Consider the following 18,508-nt stretch of genomic DNA (forward strand, 5'->3'; position numbering starts at 1 on the left):
CCATTGCACTCAAGCCTGGGCAACAAGAGTGAAACTCCGTCTCAAAACAAAAATAAAAACAAAAAACAAAAAACAACCCAAAAACAAAAAGAAAAATTAGCCGGGAGTGGTGGCAGGTGCCTGTAATCCCAGCTACTCAGGAGGCTGAGGCAGGAGAATCACTTGAACCTGGGAGGCGAAGGTTGCAATGAGCCGAGATCGGGCTACTGCACTCCAGCCTGGGCAATAGAGTGAGACTTAGTCTCAAAAAAAACAAAAAACAAAAAACAAAAAAAAAGTATTGAACGGTTTGCTCTATAGGGGAGGAAAAGTGGAGCAAGTAAGTCTCAAAGAAGATGGTACAGACATACAGACATTTGGTATCGTTCCCTGAGAAGAATATTCCATGTTTAAGTCCTCCTTCAACCTTCATATAAAATGCCTAATGCCTCTTTAATAACATGTTTTAGAATAACAATTTTCAAACTCTTCTTACTCCCAGTCCATCCTGGCCTGTTTGTAATTTCTCCCAAACATTTCTTATTTTATCATTTCTCCATGCCTTTACACATTCCTTGTGTTCCTGGTTAACCTATTCTTCCTTCAGAAAGCACTCTTTATACCATCTCCCTGAGATTTCTTTGCCCCACTTTCCCTCTGTTATAGAGTAAATCACTCCTATACTTTTGTATTTCTGCTATACTTTATACATCTGTTATTATATTTTGCCACATTCTACCGCAATTTTTGCTTTTTTTTTGACAGGGTCTTGCTCTGTCACCCAGGCTGGAGTGCAGTGGCGCGATCTTGGGTTGCTGCAACCTCCACCTCCCAGGCTCAGGCTATCCTCCCACCTTACCCTCCTGGGTAACTGGGTATTTCTACTAAAAATACAAAAATTGGCCGGGCACGGTGGCTCACACCTGTAATCCCAGCACTTTGGGAGGCTGAGGCACGAGGATCACCTGAGGTCGGGAGTTTGAGACCAGCCTGACCAACCTGGAGAAATCCCATCTCTAGTAAAAATACACAATTAGCTGGGCATGGTGGCACATTCCTATAATCCCAGCTACTCGGGAGGCTGAAGCAGGAGAATTGCTTGAACCCAGGAGCCGGAGGTTGCAGTGAGCCAAGATAGTGCCGTTGCACTCCAGCGTGGGCAACAAGTGTGAAATTCTGTCTCAAAAAAACAAAAAACAAAACAAAACAAAACAAAAAACAGGCATGCACCACCACACCCAGCTAATTTTTTGTATTTTTGGTAGAGAGAAGGTTTCAGTATGTTGCCTAGGCTGCTCTCAAACTCCTGATCTCAAGTGATCCAGACTCTTCTGCAGTTTTTTGTTTCCTACGCAAAAATATGTTTGTTTGTTGTTTTCTGAGACAGGGTCTGGTCTGTTGCCCAGGCTGGAGTGCAGTGGTGCAATCTTGGCTCACTGCAACCTCTACCTCCCAGGTTCCAGCAATCCTCCACACCCCAGCCTCCAGAGGAGCTGGTACTACAGGTGCACACCACTACATCCAACTAATTTTTGTATTTTTTTTTTTTTTTTTCGTAGAGACGGGGTTTCGCCATGTTGCCAAGGCTGGTCTCAAACTCCTGAACACCAAGTGATCCGCCCCCCCTCGGCCTTCCAAAGTGCTGGGATTACAGTGTAAGCCACTGCACCCACCCCCAAATTTTAATTCTTACTTAAAAACACTACTAACCATGATGTTAATACTAAGTGAAATCTTGAGAGAAAATTAAATGAGATGATAAAAAAAGGTCATTTATACTCTGGAAATGCTACTACTTTTCATATATATATTTCACATATAATTTAACATTTATAGTTGTGTTATCTAAAAACTTAATGTAAATGAAGGATGAGAAACATTGAAACAAGACTTCATGTACATGTGAGGCTCATTTTGTTTGTCTCAAACTAAATGAACAATTTTTGGTTCACTTGGAGACTTACAACAATCTTCAAACAGAATGATTTATCATCTAGAATCAACTAACATTCACTCCAGTTCCATTTCTATTTTCAGATGTCTCCTTCTTATCTGTATGTACAACCAGCAAGCAGAAAGTGCAGAAATCACATCTTTTAGGATTTTACAAAGTTTCTGTAGAGAGGTACAGGGTCTTAGTGATTACTAATTGACCCCAGCCTGCCTTGTAATCACATACTTCGCTTGAAAGGCAAAATATTAGCCATAAAAACCAAGTAACATCTTGAAGTACTATAGATGTACCATCCTATTGTTCTTTTACTCTTTTAAATACTAAATAATTGTATGCATTTTTCCATTATGAAATGAATAAAACCATATTTAAAAAAAGAAACAGAAAAAAATCAAACTATCACATTAACAAAGCCACTACTAACATTACTTCCAGTAGGATTTGTCTCTTAAAATTTTGTTGAATACACCATCAACATTTTTCCATATTAATACTGGTTTTGCAGACATCATTTAAATGGCTGAATAAGATTTTTTTATTGGCTTGGCCATATTTACTTTTTTTTTTTTTTTTTTTGAGATGGAGTCTTGCTCTGTCACCAGGCTGGAGTGCAGTGGCGTGATCTCAGCTCACTGCAACCTCTGCCTCCCAGGTTCAAGCGATTCCCTTGCCTCAGCCGCCCAAGTAGCTGGAATTACAGCACGCACCACCATGCCGAGCTGATTTTTGTATTTTTAGTACAGACGGGGTTTCACCACGTTGGCCAGGCTGGTCTTGAACTCCTGACCTCGTGATCCACCTGCCTCAGCCTCCCAAAGTGCTGGGATTACAGGCATGAGCCACCGCACCCAGCCGTATCTCTATTTTAAATAGTTAAGTTGTTTTAAATTATTATAAAGTTGTTATAATTAACATATTTATGCAGTTTTTTTTCCTGCAATTTGGATTTCTCTTCCTTTTTTTTCCTGCAGTTTGGATTTCTTTTCCTTTTTTTCTGTAATTTGGATTTCTTTTCCTCAAAGTTTTAAACACTTAACATTTACAAGGCTAAATATACAACTCCAGGCGCAGTGGCTCATGCCTGTAATCCCAGCACTTTGGGAGGCCGAGGTGGGCAGATTGCTTGAGCCTAGGAGTTCGAGATCAGCCTGGGCAACATGGAGAAACTCCATTTCTACCCTTGCCCCCTCCAAAAAAAAAAAAAAATCAGTGGTCATGGTGGTGCGCCTGTAGTTGTGAGGCTGAGGTGGGAGGACCGCTTGAGCCTGGGAGATGGAGAACACAGTGAGCTGAGATTGTACCACTGGACTCCAGCCTGGGCAACAAGAGTGAGACTCTGTTGACACTCGAAAAAAAACAAACAAGTATATATACACCCAACTCCAAATTGCTTTCCAAGATGTATTAGCACTGTATAAAAGTGTCACTGCACCTTCACCAATGAGTACTGATTTTATGCCTGCATTGTAATGGCTTTGTATTAACATGCAGTTTTTGGTTAGGAATTAAATAAGACTGATGCTAATTAGTGCTGTTTAACTGTTAACCACTAGGTGGGGCTAAAATTACAACCATACTTTAATGTGCCGATATTTCTCTCATAACACCATTCTTGAAATATTATAGGGAGTTTTCCATTTAGTGATCATACTGAATCCTAAGAGAGAACTTTAGATTAAATTTTAAATATAAAAGTTGGAATGAGATGGCCGGGCACTGTGGCTCACGCCTGTAATCCCAGCACTTTGGGAGGCCGAGGCGGGTGGATCACGAGGTCAGGAGATCAAGACCATCCTGGCTAACACAGTGAAACCCCGTCTCCACTGAAAATACAAAAAAATTAGCCGGGCATGGTGGTGGGCACCTGTAGTCCCAGGTACTCGGGAGGCTGAGGCAGGAGAATGGCATAAACCCGGGAGGTGGAGCTTGCAGTGAGCGGAGATTGCGCCACTGCACTCCAGCCTGGGCAACACAGCCAGACTCCGTCTCAAAAAAAAAAAAAAAAAGTTTGAATGACACAGATTTAGGAAATTTGCACATGGACAAACTATATTTTTCAAAATTTATGTTTCTATCTTTCTCATCTTATTTATTTATTTATTTATTTTTTGAGATGGAGTCTTGCTCTGTTGCCCAAGCTGGAGTGCAGTGGTGTGATCTTGGATCACTGCAAGCTCTGCCTCCCGGATTCACATCATTCTCCTGCCTCAGCCTCCCGAGTAGCTGGGACTACAGGCACCCGCAACCATGCCCGGGTAATTTTTTGTATTTTTAGTAGAGACGGGGTTTCACCACGTTAGCCAGGATGGTTTTGATTTCCCCTGACCTCGTGATCCGCCCACCTCGGCCTCCCAAAGTGCTGGGATTACAGGCGTGAGCCACCACACCCCAGCCTCTCATCTTATTTTTTGAGACGGAGTCTCGCTCTGTCACCAAGGCTGGAGTGCAGTGGTGCCATCTCGGCTCACTGCAACCTCTGCCTCCCGGATTCAAGGGATTCTCCAGGCTCAACCTCTGGAGTAGCTGGGATTACAGGCGCCTGCCACCACACCTGGTTAATTTTTGTATTTTCAGTAGAGGTGGTGTTTCACTATGTTGGCCAGGCTGGTCTTGAACTCCTGACCACAGGTGATCCGCAACCCCCTCAGCCTCCCAAAGTGCTGGGATTACAGGCGTGAGCCACTGTGCCTGGCCTTATCTTTCTCATCTTGAATGAGAAATAAAATTGAGATAATATTTAGACGCAAATACCTCTCAAAGAAGCCAGTAATAAAGATAGCTGTGCTAGAGAAACAGTAACATCTTATATCTTTTTTTTTTTTTTTTTTTTTTTTTTTTGAGACAGAGTCTCGCTCTGTCGCCCAGGCTGGAGTGCAGTGGCGCAATCTCGGCTCACTGCAAGCTCCGCCTCCCGGGTTCACGCCATTCTCCTGCCTCAGCCTCTCCGAGTAGCTGGGACTACAGGCGCCCGCCACCGCGCCCGGCTAATTTTTTGTATTTTTTAGTAGAGACGGGGTTTCACCGTGGTCTCGATCTCCTCACCTCATGATCCGCCCACCTCGGCCTCCCAAAGTGCTGGGATTACAAGCGTGAGCCACCGCGCCCGGCCTTATATCTTATTTAGGTGATTTTTTTTAAAGATTTTTTTTTTTTTTTGAGACAGGGTCTTGCTTTGTAACCCAGGCTGGTGTGCAGTGGCATGATCTCAGCTCACTGCAGCCTCAACCTCCTGGGCTCAAGTGATCCTCTCACCTAAACCTCCCTAGTCGCTGGGACTATAGGCTTGTGCCACCACACTTGGCCAATTTTTGTATTTTTTGTAGAGGCAGGGTTTTGCCATGTTGCCCAGGCTGGTCTTCAACTCCTGAGCTCAAGCAATCTGCTTGCCTCCGCCTCCCAAGTGCTGGGATTATAGGCATGAGCCACAACACCTGGTTTAAAAGATATTTTTTACTTTAATAAGGCATTCTATTTTTATCACAAGAACTATAGGAAATAGAGGAAAAATCTACAGGCCTATGGTCCAGAAACAATGACAACTTTAGGAAGATCATTAGGTAAGTACTGAATGCAATAACCGACGGACCTAAGACTACATCAGCTGTTGGGAATTTAAGACTCGAGAGTTCTGGAATGTATCTCTGAATCCTGGAAACAATTGATAATCAACCACTGTTTTTTTTATTTATTTATTTATTTATTTATTTATTTATTTATTTATTTATTTATTTATTTATTTATTTTGAGACAGTATCTTGCCCTGTTGCCCAGGCTAGAGTGCAGTGGTGCAGCCATGGCTTATTGAAGCCTCAATCTTCTAGGCTCAATCCATCTTCCCACCTCAGCCTCCCAAGTAGCTGGGACCACAGGAGCGAGCCACCACACTCAGCTAATTTTTAAATATTTGTAGAGATAGGGTGTCCCTGTGTTGCCCAGGCTGGTCTTGAACCCCTAGGCTCAGACGATCTTCCTGCCTTGGCTTCCCAAATTGCTGGGAGGCCTAAGCCCAGTCTAATCTACCACTTCTTGCACAAATGCCTTTCTTCTCTACCTCTCAAAATCTTTTGTCCATTGCCCCTTCCCTAGTTAGTACACACACACACCCCTTAGTATCCTGAAGGATGGAAATTTGGGGATTCTATTTCTATTTTCTAATATATCTGACAAGAATAATTCAGAAAAAGTAAAAATGTGCATCTAGAAATAACATTTTTTCAGCCTGACTTTTCAGCTGTGTGGAACTGATTTTACCTTCTGTCCCTCAGTAATCCTCTACCAATCTGTATAGCTCCAGGCCAAGGATGTATGAGTAAGGTATATATTCCCGATCCTTCGTCCCTGGCTCTCTCAGGCAATTAATGCAGCTCTCTTTCTTCACTAGTTAAGTCTTTCTCCAACCTCCTTAGGTAGAGCAAGCTAGGAACACAGAAGTGAGGAAAATGGAGCCAGATCTGCTACTCTCAAATTCACCTGACTGTCTTCACACACCCATATCTTTTCTCTAGCAATTACTACTTAATTATATTCCCTTGATTTCTGGAGCTCACTAATGATAAGGTTCATCAGTGAATCAGTAATTTTAAAGAAAAATCTGCTGCCATAACTAGAATTCAGGAAATGTGGTATTGTGAAAGAAATCTAATGTGACCTCTGCCAACATGAAAATATATTTTTAAAACGCTTTTGACAAAAGCTAATTCGAAAACAATGATTTTCCCATTACTTATACCTTTTGTTCTAAGAGTGCCCTCCGGAGGGAGACCCTCTGTTCAAGCTCGCGAAGCTCTCGATCATGTTGTGCCTCAGCTTGCATCTTGATTTTGCTCTGATATGCATTCAACAGCTCCAGTTCCTGCTGCAGCTGCATCTTCAAAACCTGGCACTCTGCTTCCTGTGCTTCATCCAAACGCAGCTGAGACAAGAGAGAGAGAGAAAAAAAAACAGATATATCCTAATGTTAGCTATCAATTCATGACCTATGGAAAGGAGGAGGAGTGTTAGAAGATAGACTACTCTTTTTTAGTTTAGACAATTCTTCTGTCTTGTATCTTGGAGTAAACATCTCTGAAAAAGAAACGCAGAATAACCAATAATATCGTTATGAAGATAAAGCTATCATAAGCTATTTGGAAGATGCCTGAATAACCAAATTTTTCTTAAGAAAAACCTAGAATCTCATTAGATCTCTAAATCTCTTCCTCTCTAGTGGAAATAACTATAGAACAAAGACCAGCAAACTATAGTCTACAAGCAAAGTATGGGCAGATGCCTGTTTTGTTGTTATTTTTTACAGTCCATGAGCTAAGAATGGTGTTTTCATTTTGAAAGGGTTACATATTGCTGGGCGTGGTGGCTCACGCCTGTAATCCCAGACTTTGGGAGGCCGAGGCGGGCGGATCACGAGGTCAGGAGATCGCGACCATCCTGGCTAACAGGGTGAAACCCCGTCTCCACTAAAAATACAAAAAATTAGCCGGGCGTGGTGGCAGGTGCCTATAGTCCCAGCTACTCAGGAGGCTGAAGCAGAAGAATGGCGTGAACCCGGGAGGCGGAGCTTGCAGTGAGCTGAAATCGTGCCACTGCACTCCAGCCTGGGTGACAGAGATTCCATCTCAAAAAAAAAAAAAAAAAAAAAAAGAAAGGGTTACATCTTAAGCAGTTATATAAGTACCCACATAATAGCCTTAGTTTTTGCCTCCTGCCTAAAAAGTCTTATCTGGCCCTGTTTTTTTTTTTTTTTTTTTTGAGACGGAGTGTCGTTTTGTTGCCCAGGCTGGAGTGCAATGGCGCAATCTCGGCTCACTGCAACCTCTGCCCCCCGGGTTCAGGTGATTCTCCCGCCTCAGCCTCCAGAATAGCTGGGATTATGGGCGCCCACCACCACGCCTGGCTAATTTTTGTATTTTTAGTAGAGATGGGGTTTCTCCATGTTTGGCAGGCTGCTCTTGAATTCTTCACCTCAGGTGATCCACCCGCCTAGGCTTTCCAAAGTGCTGGGATTACAGGCGTGAGCCACTGCGCCCAGCCTTATCTGGCCCTTTAAAAAAAAGTTTATAAAGCTCTTATATAGAAAATATTTCGCGCCTGTAATCTCAGCTACTCGGGAGGCCAAGGACGGAGAATCGCTTGAACCCAGGAGGTGGAGGTTGCAGTGAGCTGAGATCGCACTACTGCAATCCAGCCTGGGTGACAGGGCAAAATTCCATCTTAAAAAAAAAAAATTTGTATTTGTACTCAAACACAACCATTTTTATTCCCATTATAATCATACCTTTTGCTCACTGCTTCCCAAAGCTGCTATTCCAATCTCAATAAGGTGTTGGGATCTGTGCTGGCAGGGAGCCTATTTAGAACCTCATGTCTAAATGTATCGATGAGAATTCTACATGCATCATGACATTTTCAAGCAATGTTGAGAACAGGAAGAAAATGAACCACCACCACATTTCCCAAGCTGCAGGAGAGCTATCATTTCCAACTAGTACTTTAATTGCTGTGATTTCATTCAGGTGGTGGAAGAAAAGGGGCACTAAACTTGTTTTGCCCAAAAAAAGCAAACTCACGGCTTGTGTGGAGAGCATTTCATTAATGCTGTGATCATATTGCTCAGCCAAGATAGCTAATTTCCGGGTCTGTTCCTCCTTGAGCCGTTTCAGAACAGCTTTGTGCTCACTCTTTGGTGTAGTCTCCAGCAGGTGATTTCTTAATGCTTTGTACTGTCTGGTTTGGATTTTGCAGGTATCCTGAAACTGCTTTTTTATTTGGAGTTCTTTAGACTGGGAAGAAAAAAATACATTTATGTAAGTTGTAACAAAAGGCATTTGGTATATGGTATGCTTACATACATGAAAATAAAGGCTATTAGGAAAAAAATGAGAGGAAAGCCAAGCAGGTCAGATCATCAGGTTGCAGGTACTTTTTGCACTTGGCTATCTGGCCAAACCGCTGATTGAATTTTATGCAGTTTTACAACAAAAAACCTCATTTAAAACATTAGGGCATAAACAACCCCATTTATGATAGGACTTGTAACAATATCTGTTGTTTCACTAATAAAGTTAGTGACCTGAGTAGATATTAAAATTAGCTTTGATTACTATGCATATTCATGACAGAAAATTACTTTTTTTTTTTTTTTTGAGATGGAGTCTCACTTTGTTACCCAGGCTGGAGTGCAGTGGTGCAATCATGGCTTACTGTAGCCTCAACCTCCTATGCTCAAGCAATCTTCCCACCTCAGCCTCCTGAGTAGCTGGGACCACAGGTGTGCGCCACTACGTTCAGCTAATTTTTTTTTTTTTTCTTTTTTTTTGAATCTCGCTCTGTCACCCAGGCTGCAGTCCAATGGCGCAATCTTGGCTCATTGCAACCACCGCCTCCCTGAATTCAAGCGATTCTCCTGTCTCAGCCTCCCGAATAGCTGGGATTACAGGTATGTGCCACCATGCCCAGCTAATTTTTGTATTTTTAGTAGAGACGGGGTTTCACCATGTTGGCCAGGATGGTCTCACGCTCTTGACTTCAAGTGATCTGCCTGTCTTGGCCTCCTAAGTGCTGGGATTACAGGCGTGAACCACTGCACCTGGCCAATTTTTGTATTTTTCGTAGAGACAGGGTTTCACTGTGTTGCCTAGGCTGGTCTCAAATTCCTGGGCTCAAGCAATCCACCTGCCTTGGCCTCAAGTGCTGGGATTACTGGTGTGAGCCACCATACCCAGCTCCTGGATATTTTTGTTGTTGTTAGTGATGGAGTTTCCCTATGTTGCCCAGGCTGGTTCCAAACTCCTGGCCTCAAGCCATCCTCCCACCTCAGCCTCCAAAAGTACAGTAATTATAGGCATGAGCCACTGTCCCTGGCTTAGAAAATTAAATTTTTTCTCATGAATTAAGCATAATAGAGTTATGGTGGCTCATGCCTGTAATTCCAGTACTTTGGGAGGCCAAGGCAGGATTGTTTGTAGGCCAGGAGTTCCAGACTAGCCTGAGCCAACATAGTGAGACCCCATTTCTACAAAGCAATTTTTAAAATTAGCCAGGCTTGGTGATGTGCACCTGTAGTCCTAGCTACTACGGAGGCTGAGGCAGAAGGATCACTTGAGCCCAGGAGTTCAAAGCTGCAGCAAACCGTGATTGCATCATTGGACTCTAGGCTGAACAATAGAGTGAGACAATGGTCTCTAAAAAAAGAAAAAAAAAAAGGATATAAAAGCACTTTATTGGTGAGACAGTATCTTATCAGATCTAGAGACAGAAAATAAAGCACATTTATTCTGTTCGTTTTAGAAACACTTTGCTGCAATTTCTTTTTTTTTTGTGAGACAGAGACTCATTCTGTCGCTCAGGCTGGAGTGCAGTCGTGTGATCTCAGCTCACTGCAGCCTCCATTTCCTGAGTTCAATCGATTTTCCTGCCTCAGCCTCCCAAGTAGTGGGGATTACAGGCTTGCACCACCACGCCCAGCCAATTTTTGTATTTTTAGTAGAGACAGGGTTTCACCATGTCAGCCAGGCTTGTCTTGAACTCCTGACCTCAGTCAAACTGCCCACCTTGGCCTCCCAAAGTGCTGGGATTACAGGCATGAGCCACTGTGCCTTGCCCCCAATTTCTTTTCATGACACTCTCAACTCTAACTATACAGTTTATGTACCAAACATGAGGCTGACTTGGAAATCTCTATTAGGAATTATTAATATTGTTATTACAATAGTCTTTTCCTTAAGAGAATAAACTAGGTAGAGATATACTTAGCAATGGTTTACTCTTCAACACAAGCAAAAACTTAAAAGTCAGTCAAGTTAACTAATCTTGGCCAGGCATGGTGGCTCATGCCTGTAATCCCAGCACTTTGGGAGGCTGAGGTGGCCAGATCATTTGAGGTCAGGAGTTTGAGACCAGCCTGGCCAACATGGTGAAACTCTGTCTCTACTAAAGATACAAAAATTAGCCCGGTGTGGTGGCACGTGCCTGTAATCCCAGCTACTCAAGAGGCTGAGGCACGAGAATTGCTTGAACCCAGGAGGTGGAGGCTGCAGTGAGCTAAGATTGCACCACTGCACTCCAGCCTGGGCAACAGAGCGAGACTCTGTCTCAAAAACACACACACACACACACACACACACAAAACAAACAAAATAACAAAACTCATCTTTCAAAGGTTAAACAACTTATGTGGTAACGGAGGAGACAACCCTCTTCTTGGGGTAACAGACATGAACTACAGTATATAAACATTGCTGAGATGAAAATATTTAAGTTTAGAGACAGAAGATCTTTGGCTTTAGTGTTTGGTTAATCAGTAGGCTGGGTATTCTATGAACTCAGGTTTTAAAAAGCTTTAATAAGATGAGATCTGTTTCTGTAAGGTGTACCAGTTTATCCTACAAGTGAGAACACATTCATTTACTGCACTGAGGCAGAACCTATTGCTGAAATTATTTTACCTTAATATAAATACTGCCAGGTATTGGTTAGTTGATTCATCATGCAACAAATGGATATGTGACCAAATTTACACACTTGTCTAAGAGAAAGTACTCCCCTCAATACTACAACATTAAATATACCTTTCTGTATTTTTCACCATCTGAGGCACTAGACCCTAGTAATATGTCTTTATTTTGTGAGGGGTCAAGAAATGTCTAGCTAGTAAGAGAAACTCTTAGTTTAGCTATGGTTAGTAGCACTGCTTTTTTTGAGACAGTCTCACTCTGTTGTCCAGGCTCTGGAGTACAGTGCCATGATCATGGCTCACTGCATCCCTGACCTCCCAGGCTCAAGCAATCCTCCTACCTCAGCCTCCCAAGTAGCTGGGATTACAGGTGTGAGCCACCAGGTCTGGCTTTTTAATCTTTTTCTTTTCTTTTTTTGAGACAGTGTCTCACTGTCACCCAGGCTGGAGTGCAGTGGCATGATCATGGCTCACCACAGCCTCAATCTCTTGGGGTTCAAGTGATCCTCTTGCCTCTCAGCCTCCTGAGTAGCTGGGACCACCACAGGCATGTCATCATGCCTAGCCTCTTTTTTTTTTTTTCCCCTGAGACAGAGTCTTGCTCTGTCACCAGGCTGGAGTGCAGTGGCACTACCTCAGCTCACTGCAACCTCCAACTCCCTGGTTCAAGCGATTCTCCTGCCTCAGCCTCCTGCGTAGCTCAGACTACAGGTGCATGCCACCACACCCAGCTAATTTTTTAATTTTTAGTAGAGATGGGGTTTTACCCTGTTAGCCAGATGGTCTCAATCTCCTGACCTCGTGATCTGCCCACGTCAACCTCCCAAAGTGCTGGGATTACAGGCGTGAGCCACCGTGCTTGGCTTTTTTTTTTTTTTTTTAAGAGATGAGATCTCCCTATGCTGCCCAGGCTGGTAATTTTTTTCTAGAGATAGGGTCTTATTATGTTGCTCAGGCTGAGTAGCACCATTTTAAAATACCATTCTTAGGCCGGGTGTGGTGGCTCACACCTGTAATCCCAAGAGTCTGAGAGGCTGAGGTGGGTGGATCACTTGAGGTCAGGCATTCAAGACTAGCCTGGTCAATATGGTGAAATCCCTTCTCTACTAAATATACAAAAATCAGCCGGGTGTGGTGGTGCATGCCTGTAATCACAGCTACTCGGAAGGCTGAGGCAGGAGAATCACTTGAAGCTGGTAGGCAGAGGTTGCAGTGAGCCAAGATTGCGCCACTGCCCTCCAGCCTGGGTGACAGAGCGAAAACAAACAAACAAAAACAACCAAAAAAACCATTCATGGTTAACAAAGTTGTTCCAAGTGCTTCTACACAGAAATGGAACAATGAAATTTAGATAGTATCTTCTCCCTCAGTAAAAAGTATCCATTCTTTTAAAAGGTTTTATTTTTATTTATTTATTTATTTGTTGAGATGGAGTTTTGCCCTTGTTGCCCAGGCTGGAGTACAATGGCGCGATCTTGGCTCACTGTAACCTCCGTCTTCCTCTGCCTTCCGGGTTCAAGTGATTCCCCTGCCTCAGCCTCCCAAGTAGCTGGGAGAGCAAGCATGCGCCACTACACCTGGCTAATTTTGTATTTTTAGTAGAGATGGGATTTTTCCATGTTGGTCAGGCTGGTCTTGAACTCCCGACCTCAGCCTCCCAAAGTACTGGGATTACAGACATAAGCCACCACGCCCGGACATTATTTTTAATTTTTGAGACGGAGTCTCGCTCTGTCGCCAGGCTAGAGTGCAGTGGCACGACCTTGGCTCACTGCAACCTCCGCCTCCTGGGTTCAAGTGGACTCTCCTGCCTCAATCTTCCAAGTAGCTGGGACTACAGGCACGTGCCACCGTGCCTGGGTAATTTTTGTATTTTTAGTAGAGATGAGGTTTCACCATGTTGGCCAGGATGGTCTCTTGACCTCATGATCCCCTGCCTCAGCCTTCCAAAGTGCTGGGATTACAGGTGTGAGCGACTGCCCCAGCCAAAAGTTTTTATTTTTAAAGCATTGTGTTGGGCTGGGCTCGGTGACTCACGCCTGTAATCCTAGCAGTTTGGGAAGCTGAGGCGGGTGGATCACCTGAGGTCAGGAGTTCAAGACCAGCAGGGCCAACGTGGTGAAACCCGTCTCTACTAAAAATACGAAGGCGTGATGGTGGGCGCCTGTAATCCCAGCTACTCGGGAGGCTGAGGCATGAAAATCGCTTGATCCCGGGAGGCGGAGGTTGCAGTGAGCCAAGATCATGCCACTGCACTCCAGCCTAGGCGACAAGAGCGAAACTCCGTCTCAAAAAAAAAAACAAGGCCGGGTATGGTGGCTCATGCCTGTAATCCCAGTACTTTGGGAGGCTGAGGTGGGCGGATCACGAGGTCAGGAGTTCCAGACCAGCCTGACCAACATGGTGAAACCCCGTTTCTACTAAAAACACAAAAATTAGCTGGGCATGGTGGTGTGCGCCTGTAATCCCAGCTACTTGGGAGGCTGAGGAGGGAGCATTGCTTGAACCTGGGAGGCAGAGGTTGTGGTGAGCTGAGATCGTGCCATTGCACTCCAGCCTGGGCAAGAAGAGCGAAACTCCATCTCAAAAACAAAACAAAACAAAACAAAACAACAACAAAAAACATTGTGCCAGGAATACTGTAATCATTCCACATCCCTGCCTAATGAGAAAAAATAACTCTGAAAAATTTTTCTTTAACAAGAGTAAAATTAATGCTTATACTAAGAATAAACTATATCCCTCAATGTGTGACTCAAGTGAAAGCGAGATGAATGCAAGTTATAGTTATTTCTACTCATTTAGTGCTGACAAAGCATCATCTGGATGGCAGCTGAAGAAACAGCGGAGTAGGCAGCAGATTTTCACCCGACCCTTTCCATAGAAACAGCACCCCACCCCCAGAAATCCTAATCAACATAAATAAAATGTTCCAACTGCAGTCTCCTCTCCTCCATCAAACACAGTTGATGCTATATTCTAAATTCTGCCTCCGCTACTAAAGGAGAAAATTGAAAGAGGCAACGATTACTTAAGTAAATAGAAATGTGATGACTTGGTGTTAAAATGTTCAAGTTGACTAAGTAAATAGATACATGTAAATATGAAGAAAATGGTGATTTTTCTTCCCTAACAGGAAACCTTGAGCTCACTTGTAATCAGAAAGGCATTTTATTTAAAGTCTGACTATGATAACGAAGCTTTATTTTCTCCTCACTTTTAACGTACTATCTGAGAGAATCGGACTACAGTTTACAAGCTTTAAAACGGAAAGGTCCTAATGACAGAAAGAAACGGTTAAATGTCAAACACCTATCCATCACCCAAGCCCCACAGAAATGCAGTCATATCAGATTTACGGTATGACTTTCAGTTCGGTTTATTCCTCGGTGCTGTTGGCTTTAAAATCATAATCGATTTTGCTGACATGTTGGTTTAAAAATCTTTTCATGGGAGATTGTCTATTCTGTAGCTAAATGATTATGTATCTCCCCACTGCAAAAACAAAATAAATCTAAAAAATCATTATAATTCTAATTTTTCTAAGCATTAACTAAGGAAGGCTATGTTAGTAGTCAACATAACTACTCTGTAAATAATAATCACCTATTTTGAAGACATAGCAAGGTGAAATTTTACTCACATTCACATGAAAACAATAAAGCATCTTAACATTGTTTCTATATTTTGTTAAGGACAGCTTGTTTGAATGGAGTTGGGTGGGCATTGGGAATACCATTGAGTGTGTTATAGCTTCTAGATTTTGACACTGATTACCTCTGTGAATGAATTTCATTGTACTCCAGCACAGTTATTCAGAGTAAAACCAAGAACCATTTTATAGTTTAAATATCAAATAGCTTATAAAAAGGGCTGGGTAGGAGTACAGGGGAAGCTTTAAATAGGAAATACTGTGGAAACTGGACTTTACTGAATATAAATAAAAGTTTAAAATGTACGGATATGTACAGAGCAACTGAGGTGCTTATCATCGATGACAGACTATAGTGGGTGGTTTTGTATATTAAGATTCATGTGGGCCAGGTGCGGTGGCTCACGCCTGTAATCCCAGCACTTTGGGAGGCCGAGGCAGGCGGATCATGAGGTCAGGAGATTGAGACTATCCTGGCTAACACGGTGAAACCCCGTCTCTACTAAAAATACAAAAAATTAGCCGGGCATGGTGGCGGGCGCCTGTAGTCCCAGCTACTAGGGAGGCTGAGGCAGGAGAATGGCGTGAACCCAGCAGGCAGAGCTTGCAGTGAGCCAAGATCACGCCACTGCACTGCAGCCTGGGCAACAGAGCGAGACTTCGTCTCAAAAACCAACCAACAAAAACTTCAGAATTGTTAACTGCAGTTGACTTTGACGGAGGGAGATGGACCAGGTGGCTGGAGGAACAAGCATAGAGAAGAAAACTTTTTTGTTTTTTTTTTTTTCTAACTAGTAGCTGTGCAGCTTTAAACTTTTTACTTTATAATGCACTTTCATATTTTTAAATCTTGCGCAAGTCATATTTACAGCAAATTAGGGTTCTAAAATTTTACTTAGAACAACAGAGAGAAGCCAAATGGTAAGCTTGTTGACATGTAGAATATAATATTGGCCTTGGACATTTGGGTAAATTTTTTTTTTTTTTTTTTTTTTTTTTGAGACAGGGTCTTGCTCTGTCACCCGGGCTGGAGTGCTGTGGTGTGTTCTCGGCTCACTGCAACCTCTGCCTCCTGGGTTCAAGGGATTTTCCTGCTTCAGCCCCCCGAGTAGCTGGGACTATAGGCATGTGCCGCCACACCCAACTAATTTTTGTATTTTTAGTAGAGACATGGTTTCACCATGTTGTCCAAGCTGATCTTGAACTCCTGACCTCAGGTGATCCACCCGCCTTGGCCTCCTAAAGTGCTGGGATTACAGGCGTGAACCACTGCACCCTGCCCTTGGGTAAGTTTAAAACAAGAATCTTGATTCTTATCTACCAGCACTTCCCATGGTTAAAAGTTTTGGCCACTTTTTTGTACTCTGATGAGAAATACATAAGCAAAAGACTGTAGCAACAGGCATTTAACATTAAAGTCAACCAAAGATGCTGAAAATGAAAAGAAGCTTAGTTAATTTCTGTATGACTAGACATCATCTTAAGACTTTTCCTGCTTACATGGATACCTTTTCATTCTCTTCCCTGTTGTCAAAAAGCTTAGGCTAACCATACCTTCAAACTCTTAGGCTGTTGTCGAACTTCCATGACATGCTTTCGTCTTAGTTCTCGTTCTCTTCGCTTATTATATTCCAGCTGGTTAGTGAGCTCAGTTTGATGCTGCAATCTGATCAACTCACAGCGCATCTTCTGAATTGTGTTGAGGTGGCGGAACTCCAGTTCTTGCATAGATTCGTGCTGTCGGAGTAGCATGGCATGCTCTAAGTCCTTCTGAGTCTGTCTTTTGTTTAACTCCTAATCCATAACACAAAAGACAAAGGTATAATTTACTGCTGTATAATGCCAGAAAAAAATCCTAATTAACAGAATAACCAGTAAACAGATGTAATTAACCCTGTTATTCAATTATAGTTGCATAGTAAATATTAGGGTTGTGACTTTTACCTCTTTAAATGGGCAATTAGTAGCACAAATTTCCTTATCATATTCATTTACTGTTTATTCATATTATTGTATTGCCATTAGCTTAAGACTAAATCTATATCAAGACATTTAACATTCTTCTTTTGTATACTTCCTAATTTTATATTTGAAGAGGGCTCCTAAGTTATCCTTTCAATTCCTTCAGAGTATGCTATTCAATTATTTTACACGCAGTCTACTCTGGTTAGTGTAGTGATTAAGAACATGGACACAGCTGGGCGCAGTGGCTCATGCCTGTAATCCCAGCACTTTGGGAGGCTGAAGTGGGCGGATCACGAGGTCAGGAGATCGAGACCATCCTGGCTAACAGGGTGAAATCCCGTCTCTACTAAAAATACAAAAAATTAGCCAGGCATTGTGGCGGGCGCCCGTAGTCCCAGCTACGCGGGAGGCTGAGGCAGGAGAATGGTGTGAACTCAGGAGGCGGAGCTTGCAGTGAGCCGAGATCACGCCACTGCACTCCAGCCTGGGTGACAGAGCGAGACTCCCTCTCAAAAGAAAAAAACCATGGACAGTAGAGAGCTATACTGCCTGTATTCTAAATTCTGGCTCTGCTACTTGTGAGCAGTGAGACCTTCACTTAAACTAATTGTGCTTTAATTTCATCATTTCTCAAATGCATATAATAATATAGCTATTTCACAGATTTAATGTGAAGATGAATCAGTTAATAAACAAAAAGTTCTCAGAATAATACCTAGCACATGGTACTCAATAAATGTCATTCCTTTATTTTAGACCTCACAGGGGTCTAAAAATTTTTTAAAAGAGATTCTAAAATTTTGTTTCATATGGGAAGCAAGTAAACACATACATATATAATGTAAAAGTCAAACTTCCTCCTTTTGCCTTTGCAGACTCTCTCCCCAGAGGCCAACAGTTTGGTGCATGTGCTTCTCAACCTTCCCCAAGTTTATTCGGATTAGTCTATTTTACAAAAACATACAGTTTTGAAAACTGAACAACAATATATGTTTTAGGCACATAACTAGCTTTCTTCATGTAATAATATAATATACACGTATCTGGATCAGACCAGTACATAAAAGATTTTTTTTTTTTTTTTTTTTTTGAGACTGAGTGTCACTCTGTCGACCAGGCTGGAGTGCAATGGTACCAACTTGGCTCACTGCAACCTCCACCTTCTGAGTTCAAGTGATTCTTCCTGCCTCAGCCTCCTGAGTAGCTGGGACTACAGGCACGTGCCAGCAAGCCTGGCTAATTTTTGTATCTTTAGTGTAGATAGGTTTTCACCATGTTGGCCAGGATGGTCTCGATCTCCTGACCTCGTGATCTGCCCACCTCAGCCTCCCAAAGTGCTGGGATTACAGGCGTGAGCCACTACTACCCGGCCTGCTCAGCCAATTAAAAAAAATTTTTTGGCTGGGCACGGTGGCTCACGCCTGTAGTCCCAGCACTTTGGGAGGCCGAGACAGGCGGATCACCTGAGGTCAGGAGTTCAAGACCAACCTGGTCAACATGGTGAAACCCA

At 42.9% G+C, this 18,508-nt stretch overlaps 1 protein-coding gene across 2 annotated transcripts in view; it reads right to left on the reverse strand.

The window, feature by feature from the left end:
- Positions 1-18,508, reverse strand: part of TAOK1 (TAO kinase 1) — a 169,266-nt gene that overhangs the window by 11,330 nt on the left and 139,428 nt on the right. For both annotated transcript variants that reach the window (XM_032163138.2, XM_058445982.1), the window contains exons 17-19: positions 16,588-16,827; positions 8,497-8,709; positions 6,663-6,845 (exon numbers count right to left, since the gene is read on the reverse strand). In XM_032163138.2, the coding sequence (XP_032019029.1) occupies positions 6,663-6,845; positions 8,497-8,709; positions 16,588-16,827 (636 nt within the window). The remainder of the gene's footprint in view (positions 1-6,662; positions 6,846-8,496; positions 8,710-16,587; positions 16,828-18,508) is intronic.

The sequence above is a fragment of the Hylobates moloch genome, unplaced genomic scaffold (genome assembly GCF_009828535.3).
Source record: "Hylobates moloch isolate HMO894 unplaced genomic scaffold, HMol_V3 SCAFFOLD_10, whole genome shotgun sequence".
Taxonomy (NCBI): Eukaryota; Metazoa; Chordata; class Mammalia; order Primates; family Hylobatidae; genus Hylobates; species Hylobates moloch.